At 43.1% G+C, this 17,159-nt stretch overlaps 1 protein-coding gene across 2 annotated transcripts in view; it reads left to right on the top strand.

The window, feature by feature from the left end:
* The window catches only part of LOC129862766 (putative thiamine transporter SLC35F3), a 182,447-nt gene extending 165,767 nt beyond the window's left edge, over window positions 1-16,680 (top strand). For both annotated transcript variants that reach the window (XM_055934726.1, XM_055934734.1), the window contains 3 exons: window positions 10,809-11,001; window positions 11,831-11,920; window positions 12,603-16,680. In XM_055934726.1, coding sequence (XP_055790701.1) covers window positions 10,809-11,001; window positions 11,831-11,920; window positions 12,603-12,841 — 522 coding nt within the window. In that variant the 3' untranslated portion in view covers window positions 12,842-16,680. The remainder of the gene's footprint in view (window positions 1-10,808; window positions 11,002-11,830; window positions 11,921-12,602) is intronic.
* The last annotated feature ends 479 nt before the right edge of the window (window positions 16,681-17,159 follow it).

Genomic DNA, 17,159 nt, shown 5'->3' with positions numbered 1-17,159 from the left:
CTGCTCTGTGGTGTCTCCTGTTCTATAATATATATGGCTGTTCTGTGGTGTCTCCTGTTCTATAATATGGCTGCTCTGTGGTGTCTCCTGTTCTATAATATGGCTGTTCTGTGGTGTCTCCTGTTCTATAATATGGCTGTTCTGTGGTGTCTCCTGTTCTATAATATATATGACTGTTCTGTGGTGTCTCCTGTTCTATAATATAGCTGTCCTGTGGTGTGTCTTGTTCTATAATATATATGGCTGCTCTGTGGTGTCTCCTGTTCTATAATATAGCTGTCCTGTGGTGTTTCCTGTTCTATAACATGGCTGCTCTGTGGTGTTTCCTGTTCTATAATATGGCTGCTCTGTGGTGTTTCCTGTTCTATAATATGGCTGTTCTGTGGTGTTTCCTGTTCTATAACATGGCTGCTCTGTGGTGTTTCCTGTTCTATAATATGGCTGTTCTGTGGTGTCTCCTGTTCTATAACATGGCTGTTCTGTGGTGTCTCCTTGTCTATAATATGGCTGCTCTGTGGTGTTTCCTGTTCTATAATATGGCTGTTCTGTGGTGTCTCCTGTTCTATAATATGGCTGTTCTGTGGTGTCTCCTGTTCTATAATATGGCTGTTCTGTGGTGTCTCCTGTTCTATAATATAGCTGTCCTGTGGTGTCTCCTGTTCTCTAATATATATGGCTGCTCTGTGGTGTCTCCTGTTTTATAATATGGCTGCTCTGTGGTGTCTCCTGTTCTATAATATGGCTGTTCTGTGGTGTCTCCTGTTCTATAATATGGCTGCTCTGTGGTGTCTCCTGTTCTATAATATATATGGCTGCTCTGTGGCATCTTCTGTTCTATAATACATATGGCTGCTCTGTGGTGTCTCCTGTTCTATAATATGGCTGTTCTGTGGTGTCTCCTGTTCTATAATATGGCTGTTCTGTGGTGTCTCCTGTTCTATAATATGGCTGCTCTGTGGTGTTTCCTGTTCAATAATATGGTTGCTCTGTGGTGTCTCCTGTTCTATAATATGGCTGTTCTGTGGTGTCTCCTGTTCTATAATATGGCTGTTCTGTGGTTTCTCCTGTTCTATAATATGGCTGCTCTGTGGTGTCTCTTGTTCTATAATATATATGGCTGCTCTGTGGTGTCTCCTGTTCTATAATATAGCTGTCCTGTGGTGTTTCCTGTTCTATAACATGGCTGCTCTGTGGTGTTTCCTGTTCTATAATATGGCTGCTCTGTGGTGTTTCCTGTTCTATAATATGGCTGTTCTGTGGTGTTTCCTGTTCTATAACATGGCTGCTCTGTGGTGTTTCCTGTTCTATAATATGGCTGTTCTGTGGTGTCTCCTGTTCTATAACATGGCTGTTCTGTGGTGTCTCCTGTTCTATAATATGGCTGCTCTGTGGTGTTTCCTGTTCTATAATATGCCTGTTCTGTGGTGTCTCCTGTTCTATAATATGGCTGTTCTGTGGTGTCTCCTGTTCTCTAATATATATGGCTGTTCTTTGGTGTCTCCTGTTCTATAATATGGCTGTTCTGTGGTGTCTCCTGGTCTATAATATGGCTGTTCTGTGGTGTCTCCTGTTCTATAATATGGCTGCTCTGTGGTGTCTCCTGTTCTATAATATATATGGCTGCTCTGTGGTGTCTCCTGTTTTATAATATGGCTGTCCTGTGGTGTCTCCTGTTCTATAATATGGCTGTTCTGTGGTGTCTCCTGTTCTATAATATGGCTGCTCTGTGGTGTCTCCTGTTCTATAATATATATGGCTGCTCTGTGGTGTCTCCTGTTCTATAATATATATGGCTGCTCTGTGGTGTCTCCTGTTCTATAATATGGCTGTTCTGTGGTGTCTCCTGTTCTATAATATGGCTGTTCTGTGGTGTCTCCTGTTCTATAATATGGCTGCTCTGTGGTGTTTCCTGTTCTATAATATGGTTGCTCTGTGGTGTCTCCTGTTCTATAATGGCTGCTCTGTGGTGTTTCCTGTTCTATAATATGGCTGCTCTGTGGTGTCTCCTGTTCTATAATATGGCTGTTCTGTGGTGTCTCCTGTTCTATATTATGGCTGTTCTGTGGTGTCTCCTGTTCTATAATATGGCTGTTCTGTGGTTTCTCCTGTTCTATAATATGGCTGTTCTGTGGTGTCTCCTGTTCTATAATATGGCTGTTCTGTGGTGTCTCCTGTTCTATAATGTGGCTGTTCTGTGGTGTCTCCTGTTCTATAATATAGCTGTCCTGTGGTGTCTCCTGTTCTATAATATATATGGCTGTTCTGTGGTGTCTCCTGTTCTATAATATGGCTGTTCTGTGGTGTCTCCTGTTCCATAATATATATGGCTGTTCTATGGTGTCTCCTGTTCTATAATATAGCTGTCCTGTGATGTCTCCTGTTCTATAATATATATGGCTGTTCTGTGGTGTCTCCTGTTCTATAATATAGCTGTCCTGTGGTGTCTCCTGTTCTATAATATGGCTGCTCTGTGGTGTCTCCTGTTCTATAATATATATGGCTGCTCTGTGGTCTTTCCTGTTCTATAATATGGCTGCTCTGTGGTGTCTCCTGTTCTATAATATATATGGCTGCTCTGTGGTGTTTCCTGTTCTATAATATGGCTATTCTGTGGTGTCTCCTGTTCTATAACATGGCTGTTCTGTGGTGTCTCCTTTTCTATAATATGGCTGCTCTGTGGTGTCTCCTGTTCTATAATATGGCTGTTCTGTGGTGTCTCCTGTTCTATAACATGGCTGTTCTGTGGTGTATCCTGTTCTATAATATGGCTGTTCTGTGGTGTCTCCTGTTCTATAATATGGCTGTTCTGTGGCATCTCCTGTTCTATAATATATATGGCTGTTCTGTGGTGTCTCCTGTTCTATAATATGGCTGTTCTGTGGTGTCTCCTGTTCTATAATATAGCTGTCCTGTGGTGTCCCCTGTTCTATAATATGGCTGCTCTGTGGTGTTTCCTGTTCTATAATATGGCTGTTCTGTGGTGTCTCCTGTTCTATAATATGGTTGCTCTGTGGTGTCTCCTGTTCTATAATATGGCTGCTCTGTGGTGTTTCCTGTTCTATAATATGGCTGCTCTGTGGTGTCTCCTGTTCTATAATATGGCTGTTCTGTGGCATCTTCTGTTCTATAATACATATGGCTGCTCTGTGGTGTCTCCTGTTCTATAATATGGCTTCTCTGTGGTGTCTCCTGTTCTATAATATGGCTGTTCTGTGGCATCTCCTGTTCTATAATATATATGGCTGTTCTGTGGTGTCTCCTGTTCTATAATATGGCTGTTCTGTGGTGTCTCCTGTTCTATAATATGGCTGTTCTGTGGTGTCTCCTGGTCAATAATATGGCTGTTCTGTGGTGTCTCCTGTTCTATAATATGGCTGTTCTGTGGTGTCTCCTGTTCTATAATATATATGGCTGCTCTGTGGTGTCTCCTGTTCTATAATATGGCTGCTCTGTGGTGTCTCCTGTTCTATAATATGGCTGTTCTGTGGTGTCTCCTGTTCTATATTATGGCTGTTCTGTGGTGTCTCCTGTTCTATAATATGGCTGTTCTGTGGTGTCTCCTGTTCTATAATATGGCTGCTCTGTGGTGTCTCCTGTTCTATAATATATATGGCTGTTCTGTGGTGTCTACTGCTCTATAATATGGCTGTTCTGTGGTGTCTCCTGTTCTATAATATGGCTGCTCTGTGGTGTCTCCTGTTCTATAATATATATGGCTGCTCTGTGGCATCTTCTGTTCTATAATACATATGGCTGCTCTGTGGTGTCTCCTGTTCTATAATATGGCTGTTCTGTGGTGTCTCCTGTTCTATAATATGGCTGTTCTGTGGTGTCTCCTGTTCTATAATATGGCTGCTCTGTGGTGTTTCCTGTTCAATAATATGGTTGCTCTGTGGTGTCTCCTGTTCTATAATATGGCTGTTCTGTGGTGTCTCCTGGTCTATAATATGGCTGTTCTGTGGTGTCTCCTGTTCTATAATATGGCTGCTCTGTGGTGTCTCCTGTTCTATAATATATATGGCTGCTCTGTGGTGTCTCCTGTTCTATAATATGGCTGTTCTGTGGTGTCTCCTGTTCTATATTATGGCTGTTCTGTGGTGTCTCCTGTTCTATAATATGGCTGTTCTGTGGTTTCTCCTGTTCTATAATATGGCTGCTCTGTGGTGTCTCTTGTTCTATAATATATATGGCTGCTCTGTGGTGTCTCCTGTTCTATAATATAGCTGTCCTGTGGTGTTTCCTGTTCTATAACATGGCTGCTCTGTGGTGTTTCCTGTTCTATAATATGGCTGCTCTGTGGTGTTTCCTGTTCTATAATATGGCTGTTCTGTGGTGTTTCCTGTTCTATAACATGGCTGCTCTGTGGTGTTTCCTGTTCTATAATATGGCTGTTCTGTGGTGTCTCCTGTTCTATAACATGGCTGTTCTGTGGTGTCTCCTGTTCTATAATATGGCTGCTCTGTGGTGTTTCCTGTTCTATAATATGCCTGTTCTGTGGTGTCTCCTGTTCTATAATATGGCTGTTCTGTGGTGTCTCCTGTTCTCTAATATATATGGCTGTTCTTTGGTGTCTCCTGTTCTATAATATGGCTGTTCTGTGGTGTCTCCTGGTCTATAATATGGCTGTTCTGTGGTGTCTCCTGTTCTATAATATGGCTGCTCTGTGGTGTCTCCTGTTCTATAATATATATGGCTGCTCTGTGGTGTCTCCTGTTTTATAATATGGCTGTCCTGTGGTGTCTCCTGTTCTATAATATGGCTGTTCTGTGGTGTCTCCTGTTCTATAATATGGCTGCTCTGTGGTGTCTCCTGTTCTATAATATATATGGCTGCTCTGTGGTGTCTCCTGTTCTATAATATATATGGCTGCTCTGTGGTGTCTCCTGTTCTATAATATGGCTGTTCTGTGGTGTCTCCTGTTCTATAATATGGCTGTTCTGTGGTGTCTCCTGTTCTATAATATGGCTGCTCTGTGGTGTTTCCTGTTCTATAATATGGTTGCTCTGTGGTGTCTCCTGTTCTATAATATGGCTGCTCTGTGGTGTTTCCTGTTCTATAATATGGCTGCTCTGTGGTGTCTCCTGTTCTATAATATGGCTGTTCTGTGGTGTCTCCTGTTCTATATTATGGCTGTTCTGTGGTGTCTCCTGTTCTATAATATGGCTGTTCTGTGGTTTCTCCTGTTCTATAATATGGCTGTTCTGTGGTGTCTCCTGTTCTATAATATGGCTGTTCTGTGGTGTCTCCTGTTCTATAATGTGGCTGTTCTGTGGTGTCTCCTGTTCTATAATATAGCTGTCCTGTGGTGTCTCCTGTTCTATAATATATATGGCTGTTCTGTGGTGTCTCCTGTTCTATAATATGGCTGTTCTGTGGTGTCTCCTGTTCCATAATATATATGGCTGTTCTGTGGTGTCTCCTGTTCTATAATATAGCTGTCCTGTGATGTCTCCTGTTCTATAATATATATGGCTGTTCTGTGGTGTCTCCTGTTCTATAATATAGCTGTCCTGTGGTGTCTCCTGTTCTATAATATGGCTGCTCTGTGGTGTCTCCTGTTCTATAATATATATGGCTGCTCTGTGGTGTTTCCTGTTCTATAATATGGCTGCTCTGTGGTGTCTCCTGTTCTATAATATATATGGCTGCTCTGTGGTGTTTCCTGTTCTATAATATGGCTATTCTGTGGTGTCTCCTGTTCTATAACATGGCTGTTCTGTGGTGTCTCCTTTTCTATAATATGGCTGCTCTGTGGTGTCTCCTGTTCTATAATATGGCTGTTCTGTGGTGTCTCCTGTTCTATAACATGGCTGTTCTGTGATGTATCCTGTTCTATAATATGGCTGTTCTGTGGTGTCTCCTGTTCTATAATATGGCTGTTCTGTGGCATCTCCTGTTCTATAATATATATGGCTGTTCTGTGGTGTCTCCTGTTCTATAATATGGCTGTTCTGTGGTGTCTCCTGTTCTATAATATAGCTGTCCTGTGGTGTCCCCTGTTCTATAATATGGCTGCTCTGTGGTGTTTCCTGTTCTATAATATGGCTGTTCTGTGGTGTCTCCTGTTCTATAATATGGTTGCTCTGTGGTGTCTCCTGTTCTATAATATGGCTGCTCTGTGGTGTTTCCTGTTCTATAATATGGCTGCTCTGTGGTGTCTCCTGTTCTATAATATGGCTGTTCTGTGGCATCTTCTGTTCTATAATACATATGGCTGCTCTGTGGTGTCTCCTGTTCTATAATATGGCTTCTCTGTGGTGTCTCCTGTTCTATAATATGGCTGTTCTGTGGCATCTCCTGTTCTATAATATATATGGCTGTTCTGTGGTGTCTCCTGTTCTATAATATGGCTGTTCTGTGGTGTCTCCTGTTCTATAATATGGCTGTTCTGTGGTGTCTCCTGGTCAATAATATGGCTGTTCTGTGGTGTCTCCTGTTCTATAATATGGCTGTTCTGTGGTGTCTCCTGTTCTATAATATATATGGCTGCTCTGTGGTGTCTCCTGTTCTATAATATGGCTGCTCTGTGGTGTCTCCTGTTCTATAATATGGCTGTTCTGTGGTGTCTCCTGTTCTATATTATGGCTGTTCTGTGGTGTCTCCTGTTCTATAATATGGCTGTTCTGTGGTGTCTCCTGTTCTATAATATGGCTGCTCTGTGGTGTCTCCTGTTCTATAATATATATGGCTGTTATGTGGTGTCTCCTGTTCTATAATATGGCTGCTCTGTGGTGTCTACTGCTCTATAATATGGCTGTTCTGTGGTGTCTCCTGTTCTATAATATGGCTGTTCTGTGGTGTCTCCTGTTCTATAATATATATGACTGTTCTGTGGTGTCTCCTGTTCTATAATATAGCTGTCCTGTGGTGTCTCTTGTTCTATAATATATATGGCTGCTCTGTGGTGTCTCCTGTTCTATAATATAGCTGTCCTGTGGTGTTTCCTGTTCTATAACATGGCTGCTCTGTGGTGTTTCCTGTTCTATAATATGGCTGCTCTGTGGTGTTTCCTGTTCTATAATATGGCTGTTCTGTGGTGTTTCCTGTTCTATAACATGGCTGCTCTGTGGTGTTTCCTGTTCTATAATATGGCTGTTCTGTGGTGTCTCCTGTTCTATAACATGGCTGTTCTGTGGTGTCTCCTGTTCTATAATATGGCTGCTCTGTGGTGTTTCCTGTTCTATAATATGGCTGTTCTGTGGTGTCTCCTGTTCTATAATATGACTGTTCGGTGGTGTCTCCTGTTCTATAATATGGCTGTTCTGTGGTGTCTCCTGTTCTATAATATAGCTGTCCTGTGGTGTCTCCTGTTCTCTAATATATATGGCTGTTCTTTGGTGTCTCCTGTTCTATAATATGGCTTTTCTGTGGTGTCTCCTGGTCTATAATATGGCTGTTCTGTGGTGTCTCCTGTTCTATAATTTGGCTGCTCTGTGGTGTCTCCTGTTTTATAATATATATGGCTGCTCTGTGGTGTCTCCTGTTTTATAATATGGCTGCTCTGTGGTGTCTCCTGTTCTATAATATAGCTGTTCTGTGGTGTCTCCTGTTCTATAATATGGCTGCTCTGTGGTGTCTCCTGTTCTATAATATATATGGCTGCTCTGTGGCATCTTCTGTTCTATAATACATATGGCTGCTCTGTGGTGTCTCCTGTTCTATAATATGGCTGTTCTGTGGTGTCTCCTGTTCTATAATATGGCTGTTCTGTGGTGTCTCCTGTTCTATAATATGGCTGCTCTGTGGTGTTTCCTGTTCAATAATATGGTTGCTCTGTGGTGTCTCCTGTTCTATAATATGGCTGTTCTGTGGTGTCTCCTGGTCTATAATATGGCTGTTCTGTGGTGTCTCCTGTTCTATAATATGGCTGCTCTGTGGTGTCTCCTGTTCTATAATATATATGGCTGCTCTGTGGTGTCTCCTGTTCTATAATATGGCTGCTCTGTGGTGTCTCCTGTTCTATAATATGGCTGTTCTGTGGTGTCTCCTGTTCTATATTATTGCTGTTCTGTGGGGTCTCCTGTTCTATAATATGGCTGTTCTGTTGTTTCTCCTGTTCTATAATATGGCTGCTCTGTGGTGTCTCTTGTTCTATAATATATATGGCTGTTATGTGGTGTCTCCTGTTCTATAATATGGCTGCTCTGTGGTGTCTACTGCTCTATAATATGGCTGTTCTGTGGTGTCTCCTGTTCTATAATATGGCTGTTCTGTGGTGTCTCCTGTTCTATAATATATATGACTGTTCTGTGGTGTCTCCTGTTCTATAATATAGCTGTCCTGTGGTGTCTCTTGTTCTATAATATATATGGCTGCTCTGTGGTGTCTCCTGTTCTATAATATAGCTGTCCTGTGGTGTTTCCTGTTCTATAACATGGCTGCTCTGTGGTGTTTCCTGTTCTATAATATGGCTGCTCTGTGGTGTTTCCTGTTCTATAATATGGCTGTTCTGTGGTGTTTCCTGTTCTATAACATGGCTGCTCTGTGGTGTTTCCTGTTCTATAATATGGCTGTTCTGTGGTGTCTCCTGTTCTATAACATGGCTGTTCTGTGGTGTCTCCTGTTCTATAATATGGCTGCTCTGTGGTGTTTCCTGTTCTATAATATGGCTGTTCTGTGGTGTCTCCTGTTCTATAATATGACTGTTCGGTGGTGTCTCCTGTTCTATAATATGGCTGTTCTGTGGTGTCTCCTGTTCTATAATATAGCTGTCCTGTGGTGTCTCCTGTTCTCTAATATATATGGCTGTTCTTTGGTGTCTCCTGTTCTATAATATGGCTTTTCTGTGGTGTCTCCTGGTCTATAATATGGCTGTTCTGTGGTGTCTCCTGTTCTATAATTTGGCTGCTCTGTGGTGTCTCCTGTTTTATAATATATATGGCTGCTCTGTGGTGTCTCCTGTTTTATAATATGGCTGCTCTGTGGTGTCTCCTGTTCTATAATATAGCTGTTCTGTGGTGTCTCCTGTTCTATAATATGGCTGCTCTGTGGTGTCTCCTGTTCTATAATATATATGGCTGCTCTGTGGCATCTTCTGTTCTATAATACATATGGCTGCTCTGTGGTGTCTCCTGTTCTATAATATGGCTGTTCTGTGGTGTCTCCTGTTCTATAATATGGCTGTTCTGTGGTGTCTCCTGTTCTATAATATGGCTGCTCTGTGGTGTTTCCTGTTCAATAATATGGTTGCTCTGTGGTGTCTCCTGTTCTATAATATGGCTGTTCTGTGGTGTCTCCTGGTCTATAATATGGCTGTTCTGTGGTGTCTCCTGTTCTATAATATGGCTGCTCTGTGGTGTCTCCTGTTCTATAATATATATGGCTGCTCTGTGGTGTCTCCTGTTCTATAATATGGCTGCTCTGTGGTGTCTCCTGTTCTATAATATGGCTGTTCTGTGGTGTCTCCTGTTCTATATTATTGCTGTTCTGTGGGGTCTCCTGTTCTATAATATGGCTGTTCTGTTGTTTCTCCTGTTCTATAATATGGCTGCTCTGTGGTGTCTCTTGTTCTATAATATATATGGCTGTTCTGTGGTGTCTCCTGTTCTATAATATGGCTGCTCTGTGGTGTCTCCTGTTCTATAATATGGCTGTTCTGTGGTGTCTCCTGTTCTATAATATGGCTGTTCTGTGGTGTCTCCTGTTCTATAATATATATGACTGTTCTGTGGTGTCTCCTGTTCTATAATATAGCTGTCCTGTGGTGTCTCCTGTTCTAATATATATATGGCTGCTCTGTGGTGTCTCCTGTTCTATAATATAGCTGTCCTGTGGTGTTTCCTGTTCTATAACATGGCTGCTCTGTGTTGTTTCCTGTTCTATAATATGGCTGCTCTGTGGTGTTTCCTGTTCTATAACATGGCTGCTCTGTGGTGTTTCCTGTTCTATAACATGGCTGTTCTGTGGTGTCTCCTGTTCTATAATATGGCTGCTCTATGGTGTTTCCTGTTCTATAATATGGCTGTTCTGTGGTGTCTCCTGTTCTATAATATGGCTGTTCTGTGGTGTCTCCTGTTCTATAATATGGCTGTTCTGTGGTGTCTCCTGTTCTATAATATAGCTGTCCTGTGGTGTCTCCTGTTCTCTAATATATATGGCTGTTCTTTGGTGTCTCCTGTTCTATAATATGGCTGTTCTGTGGTGTCTCCTGGTCTATAATATGGCTGTTCTGTGGTGTCTCCTGTTCTATAATATGGCTGCTCTGTGGTGTCTCCTGTTCTATAATATATATGGCTGCTCTGTGGTGTCTCCTGTTTTATAACATGGCTGTCCTGTGGTGTCTCCTGTTCTATAATATGGCTGTTCTGTGGTGTCTCCTGTTCTATAATATGGCTGCTCTGTGGTGTCTCCTGTTCTATAATATATATGGCTGCTCTGTGGTGTCTCCTGTTCTATAATATGGCTGCTCTGTGGTGTCTCCTGTTCTATAATATGGCTGTTCTGTGGTGTCTCCTGTTCTATAATATGGCTGTTCTGAAGGTGTCTCCTGTTCTATAATATGGCTGCTCTGTGGTGTTTCCTGTTCTATAATATGGTTGCTCTGTGGTGTCTCCTGTTCTATAATATGGCTGCTCTGTGGTGTTTCCTGTTCTATAATATGGCTGCTCTGTGGTGTCTCCTGTTCTATAATATGGCTGCTCTGTGGTGTCTCCTGTTCTATAATATATATGGCTGCTCTGTGGTGTCTCCTGTTCTATAATATGGTTGCTCTGTGGTGTCTCCTGTTCTATAATATGGCTGCTCTGTGGTGTTTCCTGCTCTATATTTCATTTTATTTTATTTGTCTCTCTCTTTCTCTCTCTCCACAGGTGCTCTTTAAAATGGTCCTGGGCAGTGCCAAGTTTGGGGAGGCAGCGCTCTTTCTGACGATCGTCGGCGGGGCTAATTTTGTGTTCATCAGCTTTGTGCCAGTCATCCTGTACTTCACCCATGTGGAATACTTTGGTTCTCTTGAGGACATCCCCTGGTTATACCTCTGTGGGGTAGCAGGCCTGCTCTTTGGTAAGCACTGACTTCTGTAGATCACTTTAAGTGTGGAGGCTGATGCAAACCTGCAACCAGTGTGGAGACTGATACAAACCTGCAACCAGTGTAGAGACTGATGCAAACCTGCAACCAGTGTAGAGACTGATGCAAACCTGCAACCAGTGTAGAGACTGATGCAAACCTGCAACCAGTGTAGAGACTGATGCAAACCTGCAACCAGTGTAGAGACTGATGCAAACCTGCAACCAGTGTAGAGACTGATGCAAACCTGCAACCAGTGTGGAGACTGATACAAACCTGCAACCAGTGTAGAGACTGATGCAAACCTGCAACCAGTGTAGAGACTGATGCAAACCTGCAACCAATGTGGAGACTGATGCAAACCTGCAACCAGTGTAGAGACTGATGCAAACCTGTAACCAGTGTGGAGACTGATGCAAACCTGCAACCAGTGTAGAGACTGATGCAAACCTGCAACCAGTGTAGAGACTGATGCAAACCTGCAACCAGTGTAGAGACTGATGCAAACCTGCAACTAGTGTAGAGACTGATGCAAACCTGCAACCAGTGTGGAGACTGATGCAAACCTGCAACCAGTGTAGAGACTGATGCAAACCTGTAACCAGTGTGGAGACTGATGCAAACCTGCAACCAGTGTGGAGACTGATGCAAACCTGCAACTAGTGTAGAGACTGATGCAAACCCCCCCTCCCGCCCACCCAATTAATTTAGTCAATGAGCTGCATTGAAAAGTTGCCTTATACTTGCTGACTAGTTCCTCTTTTTGACTGTGAGTAAAATATTTGTAGTTAATAAGTAAAGTTGAACTTTTTCTCCTCCACAGCTTTCAATATCCTGGTGAACTTTGGCATTGCCATCACGTACCCCACATTAATCTCCCTGGGCATCGTCCTGAGTGTCCCTGTCAATGCCCGTAAGTCTCTGCTCCTTCTCCTCCAACTCTACTGTGTCCTTTCCTCCAGATATTTATCCCATCCAGTGGAACAACTTTAACTCAGGCCGGGATTCAATTATAGAAGTTGTGGCTTTTGAAGGTAATGTTCGCAGAGATCCCATTCACGGTAAACGCTGCATATGTCGGTTCAATCGGGAAATTGCTTTTAAAAGCCGCAGTGCCTATAATCCGCGATGGAATTGAATCTCGGCCTCACTGGTTAACGTTCCTATTCCCTGGAAATAATCAGAATTCATGTAAACATTACAGTTTGGAAAACATAGCTTGTCCAAAAAAAAAGTGGTCTCTTGGCACAACTTTCCCCGAGTGAAACAAGGGTGTCTCAACTTCCCCCTTTGACTCAACTTCCCCCCTCTCCCCTAGAGTTGACTCAACTACCCCCTTTGACTCAACTTCCCCCCTCTCCCCTAGAGTTGACTCAACTACCCCCTTTGACTCAACTTCCCCCCTCTCCCCTAGAGTTGACTCAACTTCCCCCTTTGACTCAACTTCCCCCCTCTCCCCTAGAGTTGATTCACATTGATGTGTTGTGTTGTGGACCTGTTTGTGTTAATGTTATATCACTTCTGTCAGCGTTATGTTATGAAAGGCCTGATCATTGGTTAAGTTTTAGGTAATATAACCCCTTGTTGTGTTCCAGTGGTTGACCTGTACACGTGTGAGATCCACTTCAACGCAGTGCGTCTGATCGCCGTGTTGATCATCTGCCTGGGCTTCCTGATGTTGCTGCTTCCAGAGGACTGGGACCAGTGTTTCATCCAGCTCCACGCTAAGCTGCAGAGTAAACGGGAGGAACCAGCCGAGGAGGAGGCAGGGCCCGGGTCCAGCCTCAACTGGAGCAGGAGAGCAAGGACCTCCATGTCTACCTTTACACACTGACCACCGTTAAATGTGGAGGGATGGACGGGCGGACACACTGAAACAGACAGCGGCAAACATGGACACGAATGGATGAATGAACAGATGGACACACACACACACACACACACACACACACACACACACACACACACACACACACACACACACACACACACACACACACACACACACACACACACACCCCCCCAGTCCACCGTGGACACTTGATTGCCACGATGACCTGCATGGTCGACCTCTGCCCTCCGCCTTCTCTCTCTCTTTCCCCTTCCCTCTCACTAGTTTCTGCCTGGAAACCTTTCTGTTGGTCTGTCGGTCCGTCTGTTCATTTCACTGCAAAAAGCACTGATATCAATATTTGTTAATTTCACAATCAACAAACAATGATTTCCTACTTGACCTCCACCATATTAGAAGTCATCAGAGTTGGTGCATGGGCTCACGTCATTTAGCAATACCTCAAAGTCATTCCATTGGACAGATACATTTATTTACATCATGCCTGGGAAGACTTGCGAACTTGCCTTTGCTTTTCAAAAGACAAGGATAGATTGACAGACAATTGTTCAATTTTCTGTCTGTTTTTTGTCAGACTGATGATGGACTTTCTGGCTTTAACATCATGTTCCCATCAACCTTCAAGATCCAAAGAAGAAGAAAACTAGGAGAGGGAGTTCTAGTGGGCATGTCCCGGTTGTCCCTCAGGTGTCAACATAATGGCAAATACCTGGCTTTAGTGCACTGTAGATCTCCATAGCCCAATTCCAAACAGACCCTAGCCCCTAAACCCTAGCCCCTACTACTTTGGCAGTTCATGTAGATCTGAAAAAATTAGATAGGTATAATCAGTAAGGTAATGGTTCCATATTGTCCTCTATTAGATAGGTATAATCAGTAAGGTAATGGTTCCATATTGTCCTCTATTAGATAGGTATAATCAGTAAGGTAATGGTTCCATATTGTCCTCTATTAGATAGGTATAATCAGTAAGGTAATGGTTCCATATTGTCCTCTATTAGATAGGTATAATCAGTAAGGTAATGGTTCCATATTGTCCTCTATTAGATAGGTATAATCAGTAAGGTAATGATTCCATATTGTCCTCTATTAGATAGGTATAATCAGTAAGGTAATGGTTCCATATTGTCCTCTATTAGATAGGTATAATCAGTAAGGTAATGGTTCCATATTGCCCTCTATTAGATAGGCATAATCAGTAAGGTAACGGTTCCATATTGTCCTCAGAATTTCCACCATATTGCTTATACCTTTTCAATTCTCTTAGATCTTCACAACTGCATAGGGGGTAGAGGGTAGGGGGAAGGGGGCGATTTGGGATTAGACGTTAATTCACATTTTGGTTGCCCTCCAGCTCAGGAGCCTGTAGATGTTAGGGTGTGAAGGAATCTGTCTGGGCTTTTCACTATCAATCTGAGCCATGGAATGTCTCGCTGTGCCTCCAGCAAATGAGAAGAGCCAGAGCCATCTACAGCCACACTGATTGGCCACCTGCTGTGATACACTTCCCCCTTAGGTCAGATCCAGAGCTCCAGCTGGTTCCAGGCTGACACCCTCAGATCCAGAGCTCCAGTTGGTTCCAGGCTGACACCCTCAGATCCAGAGCTCCAGCTGGTTCCAGGCTGACACCCTCAGATCCAGAGCTCCAGCTGGTTCCAGGCTGACACCCTCAGATCCAGAGCTCCAGCTGGTTCCAGGCTGACACCCTCAGATCCAGAGCTCCAGCTGGTTCCAGGATGACACCCTCAGATCCAGAGCTCCAGCTGGTTCCAGGCTGACACCCTCAGATCCAGAGCTCCAGCTGGTTCCAGGCTGACACCCTCAGATCCAGAGCTCCAGCTGGTTCCAGGCTGACACCCTCAGATCCAGAGCTCCAGCTGGTTCCAGACTGACACCCTCAGATCCAGAGCTCCAGCTGGTTCCAGGCTGACACCCTCAGATCCAGAGCTCCAGTTGGTTCCAGGCTGACACCCTCAGATCCAGAGCTCCAGCTGGTTCCAGGCTGACACCCTCAGATCCAAAGCTCCAGCTGGTTCCAGGCTGACACCCTCAGATCCAGAGCTCCAGTTGGTTCCAGGCTGACACCCTCAGATCCAGAGCTCCAGCTGGTTCCAGGCTGACACCCTCAGATCCAGAGCTCCAGCTGGTTCCAGGCTGACACCCTCAGATCCAGAGCTCCAGCTGGTTCCAGGCTGACACCCTCAGATCCAGAGCTCCAGCTGGTTCCAGGCTGACACCCTCAGATCCAGAGCTCCAGTTGGTTCCAGGCTGACACCCTCAGATCCAGAGCTCCAGCTGGTTCCAGGCTGACACCCACTGCTCAGTCCCATGGCTTCAGTCATGACACGCCAGACCAGCCAAACTTAACCAAGCAGCTACATTTGCATTATTTCAACCTCATATAAACCTCCTTAGCCACCACTAAGCCTCTGCTTTGATACCTGTCAGTAGATTTCCCACCTTTAAAGTCACCTTGTCGTGAAGCAGACGTACTATAGTGGTATACTCTGTCAGTTAGCCAGTGTTGCAGCAACACTAGCCTGGATTCCAGTCTGTTTATGCCCTCTTACCAACTCCTTATAGAATTGTCATGGCTTGGGAGTTGGAAAGAGCACAACCAGATCTGGGATCAGGCTAATGACACACAGGGACAAATCAAACTGCAAATGATTATCTGTAAGGGTGTTGTCTCCTGTGCAAACCTTATTCCAAGATGCACAGCCAGGGGTGGGTAGAAATTATTACTCTGGCTGTGGCGTTTTGGTTGAGGCCCCATTAAGGAAGTCCTATTGAAGTCATAGGGAGATCTGCTACGACATGTTCTGGCTGTGGTGGGATCCAGCTTTGTCTTTCAGATACTGTTTTATTCCATTGATTATGTTTCTAAGGCAAGTTAACCACTGTGAAGACTCTTCAGGGTTACTGATGAGGTAACGAACCCAGAAAAACACAGACCACAATGTTGGCGCGGCTTCAAACAGGAAGTGGGCAGAACCTCTGTCTTGTTGTGAATGTATACATGACCACTGCTCAACACTCACCATGTGCTATCTATCTTTTCTATTTCTTCGGAGGGGGGCACCATTAGACTGGACATGCCACAGCCTCACACTACAACGACCATTCTTCTTGCACTCATCCTTCTTCAACGAACTCTGTGATGCATCTTATTAAAAAATGGACATGTTTTTCTATTTCTGCATTTAGTTTGACCACTGATGTGAAGGGACAGCGAGTGACTGACATGCCATCTACAGAACAAGCATGCAGAGATGACCAGATATAACTGAGCAGTCCAGTCCATTCACTGCCTATTCTTTTTGTTCTGCAATAGAGTACAGGGTTGGGCTCAGTTTCATTTCAATTCAGTCAAGTCTGGAAGTAAACTGAAATTACAATTCTCCTCATTGAAAAGCATTGAGGAACATTTTAATTGAAGTTTGGAATTGGAATTTCAGTCCTAAGTTGGCTGAATTGTAATGGTACTCAACCCTGAATAGAAGTACTACATCAGCACTGTAATCTCCCATTGTCATTCTTCGAAATGACAATATAATAATGATATTGTATTCCTCTGGAATTATTGCTAGACATAACTGTAAACCTTTGTAAGGAATGAAGCTGACTTTTACACTGAACTAATAAATGCAACATATGATTATCACATCTGAAGAAGAACACAGCGTGGTTGGATTACATGATGACGCCGTGTGTTAGATCAGTTAGTTCTTCAACAAGTGTCATCACATGTACTATATACAAATGTTCTTTTTGAAAACATTTATTTGTTTACTGGATTAGTATAAAATATGTATCTCACACTGAAGTTTTTTATTTTTACAGGATTTGCAATGTGCGTCTTTGAATGTGTTGAATTGTCCCTATATGTTGGACATGTGAAAAGGAAATAACTATCAAGAAGGAACTAGACAGTATAACAGATTTAATTTACAAAGGAACTAGACAGTATAACAGATTTAATTTACAAAGGAACTAGACAGTATAACAGATTTAATTTACAAAGGAACTAGACAGTATAACAGATTTAATTTACAAAGGAACTAGACTGTATAACAGATTTCATTTACAAAGGAACTAGACAGTATAACAGATTTAATTTACAAAGGAACTAGACAGTATAACAGATTTAATTTACAAAGAAACTAGACAGTATAACAGATTTAATTTACAAAGGAACTAGACAGTATAACAGATTTAATTTACAAAGGAACTAGACAGTATAACAGATTTAATTTACAAAGGAACTAGACAGTATAACAGATTTAATTTACAAAGAAAC

This window comes from Salvelinus fontinalis, chromosome 1 (genome assembly GCF_029448725.1).
Source record: "Salvelinus fontinalis isolate EN_2023a chromosome 1, ASM2944872v1, whole genome shotgun sequence".
NCBI lineage: Eukaryota > Metazoa > Chordata > Actinopteri > Salmoniformes > Salmonidae > Salvelinus > Salvelinus fontinalis.
This window is presented reverse-complemented; position numbering and strand designations above follow the sequence as displayed.